General features: G+C 49.2%; 1 protein-coding gene across 2 annotated transcripts in view; it reads right to left on the reverse strand.

Moving 5' to 3' along the window:
* Positions 1–17488, reverse strand: part of HTT (huntingtin) — a 141512-nt gene that overhangs the window by 45979 nt on the left and 78045 nt on the right. For both annotated transcript variants that reach the window (XM_082727054.1, XM_082727055.1), the window contains 11 exons: positions 16837–16914; positions 16124–16347; positions 14805–14883; positions 14524–14685; positions 12533–12588; positions 11144–11292; positions 9200–9336; positions 7346–7462; positions 3673–3795; positions 3073–3308; positions 1824–1966 (listed from right to left, as the gene is read on the reverse strand). In XM_082727054.1, coding sequence (XP_082583180.1) covers positions 1824–1966; positions 3073–3308; positions 3673–3795; positions 7346–7462; positions 9200–9336; positions 11144–11292; positions 12533–12588; positions 14524–14685; positions 14805–14883; positions 16124–16347; positions 16837–16914 — 1504 coding nt within the window. The remainder of the gene's footprint in view (positions 1–1823; positions 1967–3072; positions 3309–3672; positions 3796–7345; positions 7463–9199; positions 9337–11143; positions 11293–12532; positions 12589–14523; positions 14686–14804; positions 14884–16123; positions 16348–16836; positions 16915–17488) is intronic.

Raw genomic sequence — 17488 nt, forward strand, 5'->3', positions numbered from 1 at the left:
TGGTGCGTGACCTGCAGCAGGCTCCTCCCCGCGGGACCTACTTGGTGAGTGTGTGTGTGTGTTTTCATTTGTACTCAAATAATATGGACACGGCTTAAAAGTCCAATAATAGAGAGGGGCTTCTGATTTTACAAATGCCCTGCCCCATCCCTTTTCAGGCAACTGCTGTCCTGCTTCTAGTTCTGTCACCTCTGAAGTTCAATCTGACATACTTTTATCAGATGTAGCAGCCCATCTATTATTCTATCTGCTCCTCTTGCCCTCATGAGGAAGTAGCCCTCGCTCCCTCTCAGCAAGTGCTGCCCGATATCTCACTGGGCCCACATAGGCCACAGCGCCCAGAACTCACAGGACTCACGCTGGGGCTCAGACCACAGGTGCCTGGGGGGTCATCCTTCCTGTCATGGGGAAGGAGCCCACCAGAGAACAGAGCCAACACAGATCAGAGCTGAAACATGGAAATACTCGACAAGGCAACAGAATGAAAGTGCCTGAGGTCGTCATACCTAACAAGAACAGTGACCTCTGCACTTCCGGGAACTCTAAGCAGTCATTCCTTTTCTTGTTCGAGCATAGGACAGGGTTCTGCTGAGTGACAGTTCCAGACTCTACCCTATTAGAGATGAGATGTACCTCACTCATGCCACCTATCCATTTAAGCTCCATTTTTGTCCTATTTAGTTACCTCTGTAGCCTCTATTTCCTGTTGTGTCAACTTTAGATAGGATTGTATAATGCCCACAATGCAAGATGAGATTAGTGACCCTTCCGACCCTCCACCTTCTTCTCTATCTTCCACTCCCAAATTAAGTTGGTTAGTTTCCCTTTTATTTTTCTTGGAAATAAAAACATTTTCATTCTGTTCTGAAACAAAAATTAAATAAGTCTTCAATGTTTTATTCACACATTGACTTAAACTCAATTGAAAAATCAAACAGCATTTATAATTATGTGAATATAGTTTTCCCACAAAGTCAAGAAACATGAGCAACATTTCCTATATGTCCTTGGGCACAACCCCTGAGCCACTTAAAGCAGTTTCTTAAAGTTAAGGCTTTCAATCAGATTAATTGTTGAAAAATCACACCATGCTTTGGTTTGCTTTGTATTTGGACCATGACTTCCTTGCTGTTTGTTTTTCCTGGAGATCAGAACTGCCTCTCACTTTTCCTGCTGAAAGAAGAGCGAGATGTAGCGAGAAGTCTTCCAGCTTCTCACCCATTTAATCTAATCCAACGCATTCTTCTCAAGAACACTCATTCCTCTTTAGAAAGCACTGACTATCCTAATATGGACTTAGTGCTTCCTATGCATGCTGCAAGGCTGCCTTCTTGTGACTCCTCTCTTGGGTTCACTGTCCTTTTTAATTCACAATCACATGTGAAAGTACAAAAATTATCTTGGACTTCCAAATGTTGAAGACAGGAGGAAGCCCTCAGGTTTACTTTTTCTCACCAACAAAACATTTTCAATTTTTTAAAAAATTGTATGACTTTTTAAGATTTTTATTTATTTAAGAGGGAGGGAGAGGGAGAGAGAGAGAGAGAGACAGAGAGAGAGCATGAGCGGGGGTGGGGGAGCAGGCTCCTCACTGAGCAGGGAGGCTGACGTGGGGCTCCACCCCAGGACCCTGGGATCATGACCCAAGCCGAAAGCAGACGATTAACGGACTGAGCCACCCAGGTGCCCCAACAAAACCTTCTCAAATGCATATTACGCACCACAGAGCTTACACCGGGCAGCAAAGTCCCTACCTCTGAGAGCATACAGTACAGGACACAGAACAAACAGAGGCTCTGTGAAGACCAGTCTGAAGCACCTACCAGACTTGAAGATGTGAATCAGACACATTAGCAGTGTGCCTAGCTCTTGACAATAGAAAGTATGTTGCTGTTCACTCATTTCCACTTTGAGCTGCTTTGTAACAATATCCTCCAAAAGAATGCCAACTAGTTGTAGTAGAAACCTTCAAAGAAAGGGAAAAGTCTGACATCAATTAGGTGACTGTTTTAGGGCACTTACATGAGGTCTACTGTAAAAATACGTACGTATGGTAGACAGAGCTGGAGCAAAAACTTAAGTAAACAAAGTGCAACATTTAATACCATCTCTTTGTATTAAGTCCCTTTCCCTCTCTGTATTACCTGCCTCACTTATGAGATGGCAGTAAACATATCACCCGCAGGGCTGTTAGTTTAAAGCCCTGCAAACCATGAAGCATCACAGAAGTCCAAGACAACAATCCATGTAGGAATTTAGTGCATGATCCATTTTAGCCCCCTGCTTAGCTGTGGCAAAGGGAGCCACAGGCTACCTGGCTGAATCTGCAAACAAAAGGGTGTCGGGCAGGTTTACTGGATTTCTCTTCACAAATGCACAGGCACCCCCACCAATGACCAATAAATGGAAGGCTGAATGGATTTTACGTGGGCCTGCCTGGAAGGAGCACGGCCGCATAAACCATACTCATGGGACATCCCACCAGCTGTACCTCACTGAATGCCCTGGATCCGGGGAAGGTGGACACACACTTGTCGAGGTAATAAGCATTTACTGGGCGTAACTTTTGATCTACCCTCAAGGAGCTTTCAAATAATTTGTGAGGGTAAACACAAATTGCTACCACAACTACACCAAGGGGAACACAAGTGGAAGCAGTCACCCTTGCAGGAGGAAAGAGTTTATTACTGATTGTTTAGAATGGCCCGCACACATGAGAAAAAAAACGAGACTTTTAGCTGGTTTTCAGAAATTTTTAAATTCTTTGCAGGCAACACAACACGCATCCTTACTGCTGGCACCTAGGTTAGGCTGGCCTCAGCCTGCACTGCCATGGTGAGCCACTATGTTGTCCGTAACAAGGATACGGGACGGGATGTGACTGAACTCTAAGAGACATGAACCCAGTGCCACAGGTGACACAGGTCAGGAATAGAAAGCATACCCATGCAGACTACTTTACCCCCACTTACAGCACTGAAGCAAGACCAGGAGCTACTGCAGACTTCTTGTTCACAAAATGTGACTTCCTAAAGGCCATGGGATGGGTAAAGGCTTGGATATACAGCATACCTTGAAAATGTTTCCTCCGGCAAACTCTTGATTTGCCTTCCTTCACTGTGTTCTTCCGGTGTTGAAGTACTGTCCCCGTCTCTTAACCTATTAATTACTGGACAGCAGATTAAATATGGGGAGAAGGAGAGCTCCTGAATACGAGAGAGAACAATATCTTCAGTTGACTGGGAAATCAGAACCCTCAAAATGGCTAGGATTCCTGAGATCCACAGTTGAACAGTGCTTACAGATGCCTAAAAGACAGAAAGTAAGTGACAGTTAAAACAAAAAGAGAATTAAAAACAAAACAAAACAAAACATAAAACTTACCATAAAGCTAGTATCACGATAAAAACAAATAAGAGAATAACATTTTTCCTGAGTGCCAGTCTCATGGATGAAAATTACCTCTATTTTACCATTCTATCAATAAAGCCAATAAATTATCATCAGTTTCAAAATGTGGTCCCAGATAAGCAGCATCAATACCATCTGGGAACCTGTTTATAATGCGAATTCCCAGGGCCCACCCTGCCGGCCAAGTTCCCAGCTAACTCTGATGAATGCTGCACTGCATAGTCACACATCAAAGGGGCCACCATGAGGCAAGACACTCACCATTGTATCTGGAGTGACAAACATACTCCGTAATAGCATGTCCACAGGACGGAGGGAGGAAGGGGCCAGAATCTCAAATAAAGTATTTAGCACTCCAAGGGCTTCATGAGAATCAATGTGCATCTGTTGCAATTAAACATCAAAAAGCCAAAAAAATGTTAACATTTCCTTGTCAAGTTAGGCACCTCTAGGCCAGATGACCTTGACCATCCAAGCCTTACCACCCCTGCCTTTAAAAAGTGTCCTTAGTAGGGAACCAGGCACACAGTTTTTAGAACACTGTAGCAGCTACATTTTTCCCATAAGGGAAATCTTTTCATTTAAATTTTTATTATATAAACAATGTATATTTTCTGTAAAAGATTGAAACATTTAACAGTATGGAAAAGCCAGCTGGAATCCCAGAACTTGATATGAGCACCACCCACACTCCCCGACCGTCTCTCACGCCTCTCTACACACACACAGAATTTACCAATAGGAGAAATCACACATACTCTTTTCCTTTCTTCGCTTTATCTGCACCCCATTCCTACTCAGCTGATTAGACCAAAAGTTAATGAACAGGTAGGTGTACAGATGACTTTTGAGCAACATGGGGGTCAGAGGCACCCACCCCACAGAGCTGAACATTCCTGTGTAACACTGGCTTCCCCAAACGAACTACTACTAGCTTACTGACGACCAGAAACTAACCGGTAACAGAAACAGCTAATTGACACATACTTTGCATACAGATTACATATAGCATTCTTACAATACAGTAAGTAAGAGAACAAAGTGTGATTAAAAAAATCATAAAGAAGAGGAAATAGATGACAGACTGTGGGTCTGTACAGTTCGAACCCATGCTGTTCAAGGATCAACCGTATTTCTCTTTATCTTTCTCCATATTCCTATAATCCTATATCCACACATGTAGAGAGGTTTTTGTTTAAGTTATTTTGAAACATCTTGTTATGAACGTCTGCTTTCTTCCTTAAAAATGGAATGGAGAACTCCCAAGACAACAGAATTTGAAATCTAACATTTTTAATGGATGCAAACTATTCTGAGCTTAGTGTCTCCCTCAGTGTGTTGAAGCACTGCCTTCCTGCTGGGCTCCGCTATTCCCGCAGAGCACGTCCCTAGCCAGGGAGCCCGTCTGACCTGTCTGCAGAGATGCGCTGTTCTCAGGGGCCCACCTCCATGGTCAGGAGAGCCACCGGAGAGCTTCCACAATGCCGGCATCCACCCCGGCCTGCACCTGCCCCACCAGCTCTGCCTCTTCTGGGTCTTCAGCAGGCATACACCGGACCCACAGCCAGAGCCAGGCCCAGCCCTATGAGAACAGTAACCTCTGCCTTTGTCCTCAGTGTACGCACAGGCCCTGCCTGACCTCTTTCCACCTCTGGCTGCCACATCACTTCTATTCCTTCTCAGAGCCTATTTCTTGCCTAGGCCTCTCTCATCACTCCTGAGTCAGGCTTCCACACCCACCCAAACCACTCCCCGGTGTCCACCAGTCTGCCAAATGCATAGTTGGCTCCTAGCTCATATGCTTAGCCAGTGAGCAGCTGAGAGTTGACCCCTCCACAAGATGCCTTCCTTTCTTAGCTTCGACACTGCCACTCACCTGCTCTGCCTTCCCTGCCTCCTCCATGGGCTCCGCCTCTAAGCTCAGAGCTCACCTTGCCCTCCTTCCCAGCTACACAGGGTCCCACAGTTACCTCTTCCCATCCCAGTGTTCACCTTCTACTCAGCTCCATCTTGACAACTGCAGACTGGTGCATCCAAACACCGACCTCAGCCTCCCCAGAGTGCCTCCCAGGTTGCCGGCCACACACACCCAGACCAGGATCTCTCCTCCTCATCCCCCGACCTCGGCAGATGGGAGGCCCATCATCCATGAACACCCCTCCTCCCATCCCCGTGAAGTCAGGCCAAACTTCCCAGCTCTGCTCCACACCACCTGTGGCAGGCAGCTACTGCTCGCCCCTTCACTCCCCACCCTGGGGCCCACAACCTCCGTGCCACAGGCCAGAGCTCCTGCTCAGCCCTTAGTCCCATCCTGCGGCGATCCTCAGCCCCGAAATCACACCACGCCACTGCTTTGTACCAAACCCCTGACAGGCTCCTCCAAGTCCTCCACACCAGCCAGAGAGGCCATCCACGGCCTCCAGACCCTGGCCATCCTCCCTGCTCCACACGCACAGCCTCTCAACATTCTCTGATCACATCGGGCATGCTCCCATACCTTAGGGCCTGCACTGCTGCTTTCTCTTCCTAGAAAGCTCTTACCCAGGTCAAGCTTACAAAAACTGAGCAACACAGCCTTGCCTGGACACTGCCACCTGTTGTCTCTCCTTGGCCCACCCCACACTGTGCCTGCTGTCTGGGGTCTCACACACATCACCGAGTTACTTCTGTGGTGGAACTCCTCCACCTCCATCCAGTGAAACTGTGACTCCCTGAAGCCAGGCTTTTCGCCAGCTCTGTTCATTCCGTATTGACTGCTCGTACTGAAAGGGCCACCACCACTTGTGCGTGCAGCGTGCACTGGCGCAAGCCACCCAGCAGGCCCCACGTGGTGGTTCACATGGCTTCACGGGGATGGGGGTCACCTGCACAGTCACCATGCCTTCCAGCCCCACCTTCCTTAGATTGTGTACAAGACAAATGAGAGACTGGAATAAAGTTTCTGGAATAGTGTTCTAAAAATACAGATCCACAGGCATGGAACCCAAGACCATGTTGAAATACCACATTCACTAATTTATCAAAACTGCCCTCTGTGAGTGTCACTGGAAGTCAAGACTCCCTCCCTGTAATGTGGCTGCTGGATGACAAGTCCATCAGGACCCAGCATGGGGCTGAAGCTATGAAGACAGTAATGACTACTGCATCCTGTCTACACATTTGCACCAGCTGCCAACAGTCACGGACACTGCCTGTCCCCCAGAGTAACTGCTTCCTCCATTGGGACAATTGGGATGAGCCAATAGTACCGTCTGGCCGCATCCAAAGCACTTGAGGCCCAGAGGCCTGCTGACCACTGGTGAGGTTCCTGGCAGGGCAGCAGTGGCACCCCCTGCCGCCCTGGGACACCCCCAACACTGCATTTACGAAGGTGCTGCTGTACCTGCACAGGTCACCCCCTATCCTTGGACACCCAGTGGCAGACATGGTTCAGAAGCTGTGTCGAGTGGGCTCCATGCCCCATGGCATGGCCATCACCTCGCTCCACTGCAGTTATGGAAACAACTGATCACATCGCTCGATTAGAGAAGTTCTGCTTAAATTATGGATCACGGCTGATCAGAGACAACAAACACCTCAAGATCAAGTACCAACGCCTGCTTGAGCAGAATGAGGGAGGGAGGGCAGCCAGACGGGAAAGGACACGGCTATGGACTGAGACAGGCTGGCTCCGCCTTGGCCCCAGCAATCTCCGGTCATGGAGCTCTGGGCAGGCGGGGGCTCCTCTCTTGCAAAGCAGGAGACACAGCAAGCCAAGAAGGTCACTGAGAATGAATGAAATCCTTGCCCTGTTGAGTGGCACTGAGGACGACCAGAAACTGAGTTTATTACGACTCAGTGAAATGTCAGTCCCAAGTGCCATCTCCTACAGGAATCTTTGCCACTTAGGAAGGTGCCCCAGGGACCCCATAGAATGAAGCAGATGGGGACAAACCTGCTGCTTGGCTAACATCGGGAGGATGACGTCAGCAATCTGCCGGGACAGTCGCTTCCATTTGTCTTCATTCTCCTTGTGGCACTGCTGCAAAACCAGGATGAACATTTCCAGCACCTGCAGGGGGAGTTGGGGGGGGCGTGGTCAGAGTGCTCACAGATTACATGTGCCTGCACTGACCCCAGCTCAGCAGGAGGGCTCCACGAGGCAAACACGATCCCTGGTGAGGGCAAGATGTACCCAATGCCAGCCTGGCCCACAGGACATGGGACACATGGGAAACCAGAAGAAAACGCAAGGGGCACACTCCAACTGCCCACTCCTTAGGAACATGAGCTATCATTATATTTCTATGCTTCTATGGGGTTTACAAGATTTTACAACCAAACAAAAGGCACAAAAAGAAAATCAAATTTATACTAACCTTTGGAAAAATGCAAACACAGCCCTGACTAGCCCACAGATGCCTCCTGACTTTTGTCTACATTAATTTCCACTCTGCTCTTCGCAAAGCTAACCTCCTACTGAGCCGCACTTACTCTCAGAAAAGTTACCCAGGGTCGAGCACGAATTTATGAGTGATCAGTTCTGAGCAGAGACGGCTAAATCTGTTTTGGTAAATAAGTTTGATCGGCACACTGGCTGGGACAGCTTTTGTCCCGAGCAGCCAACCTGGGTTATTGCAACCAATGCCCAAGAACTGGCAAAACTGAAAATACTTATCAGCTGCTTGTTGATGAAAATGCCCAATGGCCTGGCCTGTTCACCAGGAGTACTACAGAGAGAGTCAAGCCAATCCAAGCCTACCCTGTAAGAAGCCTGCACTCCTACAGCCATGCCTCAGCTCAGTGGGATTGGCAGCATTTTCCCACAAGAGGGGGGATCTGCTCTCCATTCTGACTCTCCTCGGCAAAGCCTAGCCGACCCTCTCTGTCCTCTCAAGAAGCAGATGAAGAGCTCCCCGAGTGCACTCCCCAGGCCTCCCTTCAACCCAGTGTGCTTTGTACTTTTCATTGTAATTATGGGATTTAATTAAACAGTAAGCATTTAATTAAACATTACACAGATTAACCAAAATGAGAATGCACAAAGAAAAGTGTTTCTACAAGAAAAGCTTATGACTTTAATATTCAAAGACAAACAGCTACCAAGAATTATGCAACAACAAGGGCCAGGCAAGCGTGCATACTAAGAGCGGCATCACTGCGAGCTACATCTCTGCACTGAGGCCCCCTGATCCGCCCAAAACTGCTCCACCTTAAGGAAAACAAAACCACACTCCGCACAAAGGAGAACAGCCTTGCCCTGCTTCAACACATGGATGGATGTACAAGCTAAAGTCTTCAGATTATTTCAGATGTGAGGGTTTTTTTTTTTTTTTAAATCTATTTGAAAGAGACAGAGCACAAGATGGGAGAGGGGCCGAGGGAGAGGAACAAACTCCCCGCTGAGCAGGAAGCCCGATGAGGGACTTAATCCCAGGACCCCAGGATCACAGTCTGAGCCGAAATCAGATGCTTCACTGACTGAGCCACCCAGACACCCCTTAGATGTGGGATTTTTCAAATCATCTTTTAGAATTCTATCATTCTGATCAATGTCAATTAACAGATTTTGGAGAAGAGGGTCTCCAATTTATTAACGTCCTTGAATGACATAGTGACTATCAGCCTGGTGGCAGTCAACGTCCCCAGGTGGCCATACAGCTTTAATTCAAACCCCACAAGCCTAGCCCTCCCTGGCAGCTCCCCAAACTGAGAGCCCCGGGCAGCATGAAGGATCACCTGCGAATTAGTAGACAGTGGGCCATAGGCCATTTCCTCCTGCCCTTGCTGGGACTGCCCCCTCTCTTACCTGATGGTGCTGGACGAGTCTCAGCAGCATGGACACCACCACCTCTTTTTGGGTTTCAAGCTCTTTTCCAGCATCGGCTTTGTTGGTCCCTCTCAGTACAAAGAGGTCATGCACTATTGGCTGCAGAGCTGGAATGGCTGTGGGGCACAAAAGGAGGGTCAGAAGACATCACAAACCATGAGACTGCAGACACAGCTTAACACCTCCAAAATGTGTCCAAAAAATAAGAAACCCTAATCCGTGCACGGCTTAAGATACGGGATGAATTCAGGCTAGCCCTGAGTGCTATGAATGATCAGTGTGCTACCACGGAGGCCACAGGTCTTCCTCAGACACTTACTGATAACTCCATGAAATCTTAAAAAAAACTAGGGTATCTGTGATGTAACATCACTTCTGACAAAAAGAGACGTAAATTCAAAAGTGAAATTCAAACTAAAATCTTCTAAAAGTAGCAACACCCTATTCTAATGTGTACTCCACTTTAAGTGGAGTACACATTCACCTGAAAAGATGACTATGTTGAAAGTATTAGATTTCTACACTGTTTTAAGTAGTAACTCACTCTCATTAGATAATGCCTTTCCCCCAAGTTTTGTCTTTATCCAAAACAGCAGTGAAAGTAATTTGCTTAGTCTAGCACCACCATGGGGACAAACCATCTAAGAAGCGTCTTTCCTTGGGAAGGGTGCGGCCCAATCATGTCACTGATGTCACTGCCAGGCACTGTCTGCCTAGTGGCATGCACGCCCCAGCACACGCAAACCCAGGCACATGCAAGCCCCGGCACACGCACGCACAGCATACTTGCTGATTGTTCTACAGATAACAGTCTTCCATAGAAAGTACAAGGGTTTGGCTGCCCACTGATTTTCTATCCAAAGACCCTCTAATCTAGGGGGCTTTTGTCATCCCTCTATTTGACATTTGCACCATGGACCCCAAATTCCATACGTGTCCAAGAGTGAACTTTTGCTGTGGCATGAATCTCAGCCCTTGTGAAGCCATGGCAAAGGCGAATCCAGAGACTGTGAGGATCAGATGACCCTGAGTGTCTCCCCCTCAACACGTTACCTGCTTTATCACAAGCATGTGGAACAGAGAAGGCTGCACATCACAGTGCCCGCCCCACATGTGGGGTCTGCAAAGGTCTGAGGAAGTCCCCCCACCAGGTTCAAAAGCCTACTGTTTCTGACAGTAGAGCTAGAGAGGAATCAAGAGGAAAATCCTGAAAGATCTGTTTGAAAAGTTCAACGATTTAGTTTATTCTTCGAACCACAGTCTCCTTGCACAGGTGGGGCCTGTTGAGAGCAGCACACTGTCTGTGCTCCTCACTGAGGTCTCTGCAAAGAACCAGGCAGCACAGAAGGACCTTCCCATACCAGGACACAACACACCAAGTGTCCTTCCAGAAAGTGGATGTCTCAGTTTCTTGTGTTTCATGTAATTAGAGGAGAGTGTTTATGTCAGGCTCTATCTGTCTCTCAGATCAGCTTCCTGCTTTTCTTGTGTTTTGACCTTAGAAGAATATAAGCTCCTGAGATATGGCAGGGGGATGGGGGGCTCTCTCCCTTTTATGACATCTCTAAGCCGTGCATACGTGTGTACACACACACACACACACACACACACACGTACGTGTGTGTGTGCACATGTATGCACATGCACAGAGGCACACACATACATGCACACATGCACAGGTGTACACGTGCACACACGTGCATGCACATGTGCGTGCACACACAAGGCACACATGCACATGCATACGTGCACCTGTGCACATGCACACACAGGCACGCGTATACATGCACACACGCACATGCACACACACAGAGCCACAAAGCACAGAGCAGCCATGGACACAGTTGGAAGTTGGTGTAATGAAGACTGACACTGTCCAGCACATCATTACTGACGACCACAGGGAAAGGTTTGTCCCGTTACCATGTGTCACAGCCTTCCTCCCACTGGCCATGATGCCATCACACAGCTGAATGATTTTAGGAATTCCAATGATCTGTTTTGAATGATAGCGTTCATAAGACAGTAATACCAGGAAGAAAAAGATGTTTGGAATAATTGCCTCTGATTCCCTAGAAACAAAAACATCCATTTAGATACTTCCTTTTAAAAATTAAGATGCATGATCAATATAAACAACATGAAAGTACTCATGATTCCAAATTGACAGCAAAAGAGAAAGGGACAGAGCAAGGGGGCTGGGGGATAGTGGGGAGAGACTGAGGGGAGGGAGTGAGCAGGGAATGAGGGGAGAAGGGGGAAGGGAGGGAGGGGTGGATGGAGAGGGCTGAGGGAGAGCCCCCAGAAAGCACTGGGTGCCCTGAGGTATGATCTTCTGAGCTCTCTTCCTGCCCCTTCTCTCTTCAATTGAAGAAATTAGACTCCAAAGATAAAAAGTAACTTGTCTCAAATCACATAGGCAAAATGTCACCTAATTAGAGTAAAAAAGCACTGGGTTTCTAGTCCCAAGGGACACTGAGAATGCATCGGTCTTCACCTACTTACAAAGGACAGCTGAGTCCAACTACTTGTGAAGTTAGTCCAGCTGACCCCCGACAGCATGGGTTTGAGCTGTGTGGATCTACTTACATGCACAGTTTTCATAAATACAATACTGTACTAAAAACACATAGTGCCTTCCTGACGTTATTGTAAGAATACACACGATACACAGAACACACAGAATGCAAGTTAGCGGACTGCTGACACCATCGGTAAGGCTTTTGGTGAACAGCAGGCTCTTCGCAGTTTGCTTTTTGGGGAGGCACAAGCTAAATGCAGATTTCTGAGTGCGCAGGGGTGGACACCCCTGACTCGGGTGGTTCAGCTCAGATACTAGAGAGATCTCATCTTCAGTAACTACACTCACACGCCTGTCACTGGCCCAGGAGTGAGTGTTAAGGCTTCACTGTCCAGCAAGGGAGCTCTGCGGCCCCTCCCAGGAAAGTGCACAGTAACCACGTTTACTGAAGACAGCCACATCTAAAGCACGTTCTAAGAAGTTCAGAAAACGATCAGCGTCCCAGCCAATGGGACTGCATAACCCATCTGTTCTCATAATTAAAGGCTCTGAAATGTGAGAACGGACACGTCTAATTCCAGCTGCACAACTATTTCTGAATAGGTCTTGAGACACTTACCAATTTTTCAGAGAAATAAAAACACACAGCATGTTAATCAGAGTTCCACTTTAAAAAAATCTAGCAAAAATGCTTCATAATTCTTTAAAGTAAATGTTCATCTTAATAATCTAAAGTCCCATGTAAGTGCATTAATAAGGACACAGAGTCTAAAAGAACAGAAGGCCATTACCTGAACTGGCCCACTTCAATGTATTCAAACTGCTTCAGCACGAATCCAATAAACACCTACAGGCAGGAAAATAAAAATTTTCACATCAGTAATTACAATATGCAAACCAGGTTGCTTTTCTCCCTACTTATTTCTGTCCATTTTTAACCAGTTCCTGGCAGCCAACGTATGTGCATACAAGATTTCAGCCGTATTCTATCAGACGAGATCACTCAGGATGCCCCACTGAATGGTGGGAGCCCCCCGGGAGACACAGAGCAGACCCACAGAGACACACACGGAGCCGGCTCGCTCTGGCTCCCCACCAAACAGCTCGGATGCCCCGAGACTGGCTGGGTGAGAAGACGCCCACGTCCACTCACCCTCTCCCCCAACACCCCGATGTTCAAAGGAGCTGATGCAGGAAGGCTGCTGTCTGACAGGGAAGGGGACCCTGAGGGCACAGACAGCTCTTCAGGACTAGCTCAGAGCCAGTACTGTGTCCAACTCTGTTCCAAGCACTTGTGCTCTCCCAACCTCAAGCTTGGAGATTACGCACCACTGTCTGCTCCCAGCCCCCGGGCACAACACAGATACAGACCAGGACAGGAAGTGAATTAAATGATCTGCCTGTTCTCACTTCCTATGGTCACTGTACTAAAACTCTCAGGACTGGGGAGAAAGGGCCCTAAGCGACACAAGCAAATCCGAACAAATATGAGTCTAGAGCACTCATGGCAAGAAAAGACCAGCAGCAGCCTGGGAGCGGGGCTGGGAGGCAGCTGTGCAGGGGCTCTGAGGCTGCCCCCTGCCATATCCACATGTCAGGTAGAGACGGGAGTCACACAGATAGAAGCACCAAAAATCACAGCATTTCTGAGAAGACAGTCTACGCAGGAAAACTGAAGAGAGAATGCGATCACACTGAAGCCAGCCCCGGAAGAGAGCAGCCTCTCGCTTCCTCAGGAGAACATCGAGCTCTGCCAGTGAGGAGTTAAGACTGGATGCTGAGGAGGCGCACCCCTTGCTGTGGGCCCCAGATTCTGCCCAGAAAGCCCCCAGGGCACCCATATTCCTCACGCCCCGGTCGGCATGCACCTACCTCCCTCTGGGCCACCACCGCCCGAGGCTTCAGATGAGGCCTCTGCCTGCCAAGACCCCTGTGTCAGAGGAAAGGGCATGTTGTCCCTGACCGCCCTCCAGTGGGCATCTGTCTGAGGATGGCAGCAGGCCTCCCAGAGGATGTTCTGATAATTTGGCAAAAGAAGGATGAGTCCAAATGTCAGCCCCCATGAAGCCTGGTCCTTTAAGCCCTCCTTCATCAGAGGACAGCTTCCTACTACCCCAGCAGGGAGATGAGCATCCTGAACGTGTTTCCTTGTTTCTCTGGGCAACAGACCCTCTCAGGTGAGTGCTGGTGCTAGCAGGATCTACAGACACACCATGCCTACCAAACACTTCCCGCCTCACTTAGGAAAGGAGGCCAAGGTCATGGCCCAGCAATGACAGTCACATTTCCATGATTCAGAGGCAACTTCATCTGTAGCATCCCAGGGGTGTGGGACTCTGGAAGCATTTCCCCACAGCTGAGTCCCAGCTGACCAGGGCAAGTCCACACTGTGTTGGCCAGACAGGTGCCAGAAGGGCCTCTTGAGATGTGGCGCCAACCCCCACTGCCTTGTACCAAAGTGTTCTTTACAGATGGCCCTGATGTCGGCCTGTTTGAAACTAGATGTCAGAATTGATAATCTGTTCAAAATAAGTCCCTGCATTTTGCAAAAATGCCCCTCCCCCCACAAGAGTAAGTCTGAACTGTATCTAAAATTTAAATCCCCTCATCTTGGGGTGGGGAGGGTAATGGCCACTGGGAGCCAGTCCCACCCGGGTGGCCAGCCCTAAACCCAGAAAGGTGCAGTGCAGGCCCGTGCCCTGGAGGCAGCCTGCAGGTTCTCACAGGTGACTGGTGCTGACTCACCAGCAGTTAGGGCAGAAAGAAGCCACCAGGGACCAACCTGATCAGAGTCCAGCAGACAGTAATTGACCCGTAACTGCACCAGCTGCGCCAGCAGGTCCAGCACCTGCCTCTGCAGCTGCACGGACGTGGTGGTCGTGTACTGTTTTAGAGCCTTAATAACCAGAGGCTCAAACAAGCGGATGTGATTATGAATAGCATTCTAGGTAAAAAAGGGGAAGAACAAATTGTAAGTTATTCTTCAACTGAAAACTTGAAGCCCCCGACCTGGGAGGTGCCAAGCCTCGTCCCCAAGCTCCCAAGCCTGCCGCCTCCCCTTACCTTATCCGCGCGGTTCTTTGTGGTGCTTGTGAGGTTGGTCTTCAACTGGGTAGACACCTTCTGAAGGACATCAAACCACCTGCCGAACGGAAAAACAGGAGCAAAGAGTGGCCTTAAATCCTCTTCCGTGTCCCCAGCCACACTCGGAGCCAGAGGACCTGGGGGGCCACACCCACAGTGGGATCCCCTCCTTTCAACACGGACAGTCGGACTGCAGCGGGACCACAGGGGGCGACCGTCCCAAGCTTTGTCTGGGGCAGCAGGCACCTGGATAGAGCTCGCCCGGCGCAGGAAACCCACCGCCACCCAGCCCAGGCTGTAGTGAGGCTGAAAGGGGATGCCCACTGGAAAGATTCAGTGACTCTGAAGAGCTCACTTGATTTTCTTAGAAGAAAGTTCTTAAAATAGTCACATCACGACACGCTTTTCAAGAGACACATTCAAAGTTAGATGACCGTTCTCTCCCTCTCTCTCTCTCTCTCTCTCTCACACACACACACACACACACAAACACACACACAGAGGCTTCCTTACTCTCTTATTTATACCCCACATCATTAAACAAAGCATTTAAAGAGATTGATTCCTGGGAAGTGGATATACTGTGGGTAAGCCACCAATGCAAGGCCTGGAACGAGGGCATTTTCCTGGGCTTCTGACTCCAGTAGGTTAACCAGCTATTTATCGCTACCCATATAAAGGAAAAAACCAGGAATCCCCTTGTTACTCCACTGAGCAGTACGTCAAATACCTCCTAATAATTAGAGGAATTTAAGCAACAACTACTCTACTCCAGGCACCAAAAACACAACCATAAATTTAAATGGAGACTTCTAGCCACAACGTTATAAAATGCCAAGTACCATTACAGGAGACACTCCTGTGCCCCTCAGACACCTTCAGATGCCAGCACTACTGAACCAACCTGAGTGCAGACCTGAGCAGTACCCCCTATCGGCACCTGGAGCCAGCATGTCTCACATCCCACATCCCACACCGCAGCCCTGGCGGCCTCCCAGGGAGTGGGCCTGGTGTTCCCACACCGGCCTGGTCCCCGAGGCCACACAGTCCCCCATACGCCATCTTACTCACTGGACCATACACTTCTTAGAAGGCAGGGCCTTGCCTCCAGCATCTTGGTAACAAGCACACTTTCCAAAGTTCTTCAGACAAAGGGGAGTATGAGAAGACCATGGCCATTTTTCCCCCTACTTTTTACAAACTGTCATTGCTCGCTTTGTCATGTGTCTACTGGAGATGTCCTGCCCCACCCCCACCCGCCAACATGAGCACCTCGGCCAGGACAGCTGGAAGGTTACCCTGAGGGGTCGTGGTCCTGCTCCGCCTGCACCATGTTCCTCAGGCTGGCATCAGCTAAGGCCTGGGTGAAGTGCGTGTATGGAGCCATGAAGCAGTAGTGGTACAAGCCCGGCCTCACACTGGAAGAGCCCAGACGTTGTGCTCGGCCCTGAGACTTGCTGGGGTTGGACGACAAGCCATCAAACTGGGAGGCCAAGTTGGTCCCAAAGAGAGTCTTCAACAGCTAGAGTGAGAGAGTTGAAGCCATCAGCATCTGAATGAACACAGCGTGAACAATACACAAAGCATTTCCCAGGCAGAGTCTACCCAGCTGAAGCTAACAGGGCACGTCAGCAAAAATTCAGACGGAAATGCCTGCTGAGAATCACCATCAGCAGCACGTTAGACCGCGTGGTGCCAGGCAAGGTAAGTCGTACAAAGAACCTCAGAGCCTCAACTTCACTGTGGTTCTCAATGAGACCGAGCATTCCAAACAAAACCCGGGGGGGGACACCGGCGAGAGTCCAGCTGCCCTCGCCGGTGGTGGGCCTCTCCCTCCTGAAGGGGACTGGGAAAGGGACCCCTCTGCCCGGTAACACAGTGAGCCAACACAGGACTGAGGGCCACCATCACGCCCCCAGCACCACCTTCTCTGGGACCTGCAGCATCACAGCCTCCTGCCCAGAGCTATGGCTTTCCAGGACAAGTCCTCTCCCGGAAAGGACTTTCTTACCTGCTGAACGCAAACAGTTGCCATCACTGGTTCCCGACTGAAGCAGGATTTCAGATACCCCAGGATCTCTTCAACGCACTGCAAAAGAGGAAGTAATGAGACACCAAAGTGAGCAACTCGCAGTGGCTTCCTCCGGCTGTGAGCCCCACAAAGACAGCAGACACATGCAAGTGTCCACAAAACTCGTAAGCGTCAGTCAATGCCAGGGGAGCCTGCAGTCCATTGTTGGGAACAAAGTCAGAGGAAAGCATGGGCAGCAGCACTGTTGCCTGAGGCCTCTCTACCAGGCATTACCGTCACTTGCTGGCTTGCTCGTCTGCTCGGGCACTAACTGTTAACCAGGTACTTCCTGCCCCTGTGCTCAGGGCAGGGATGCAGAGTATGGAGAAGTCAGGAGCCCTCCAGACGTGCAGCCAAACACAAGGCCCAGGCCTTGTATGATCTACTATGGTATGCCCCAGAGGTCTTACAGGGATCTGCAAAAGTGACCAAAATGACTGCCTTCAATGACTACTCGCAAACTACTTTTACCCATGAGACCCAGGACACCTGGTGTCCTCTGGGGCATCAGGAAGGACAAGGACATGAGCTCTCAGGATGATGCCAGGCCAGGCACTTGGCACCAATGGCCCAACGCCTTGGTGACAGCAAG

This window comes from Mustela nivalis, assembly GCF_964662115.1.
Source record: "Mustela nivalis genome assembly, chromosome: 4".
NCBI classification, from domain to species: Eukaryota; Metazoa; Chordata; class Mammalia; order Carnivora; family Mustelidae; genus Mustela; species Mustela nivalis.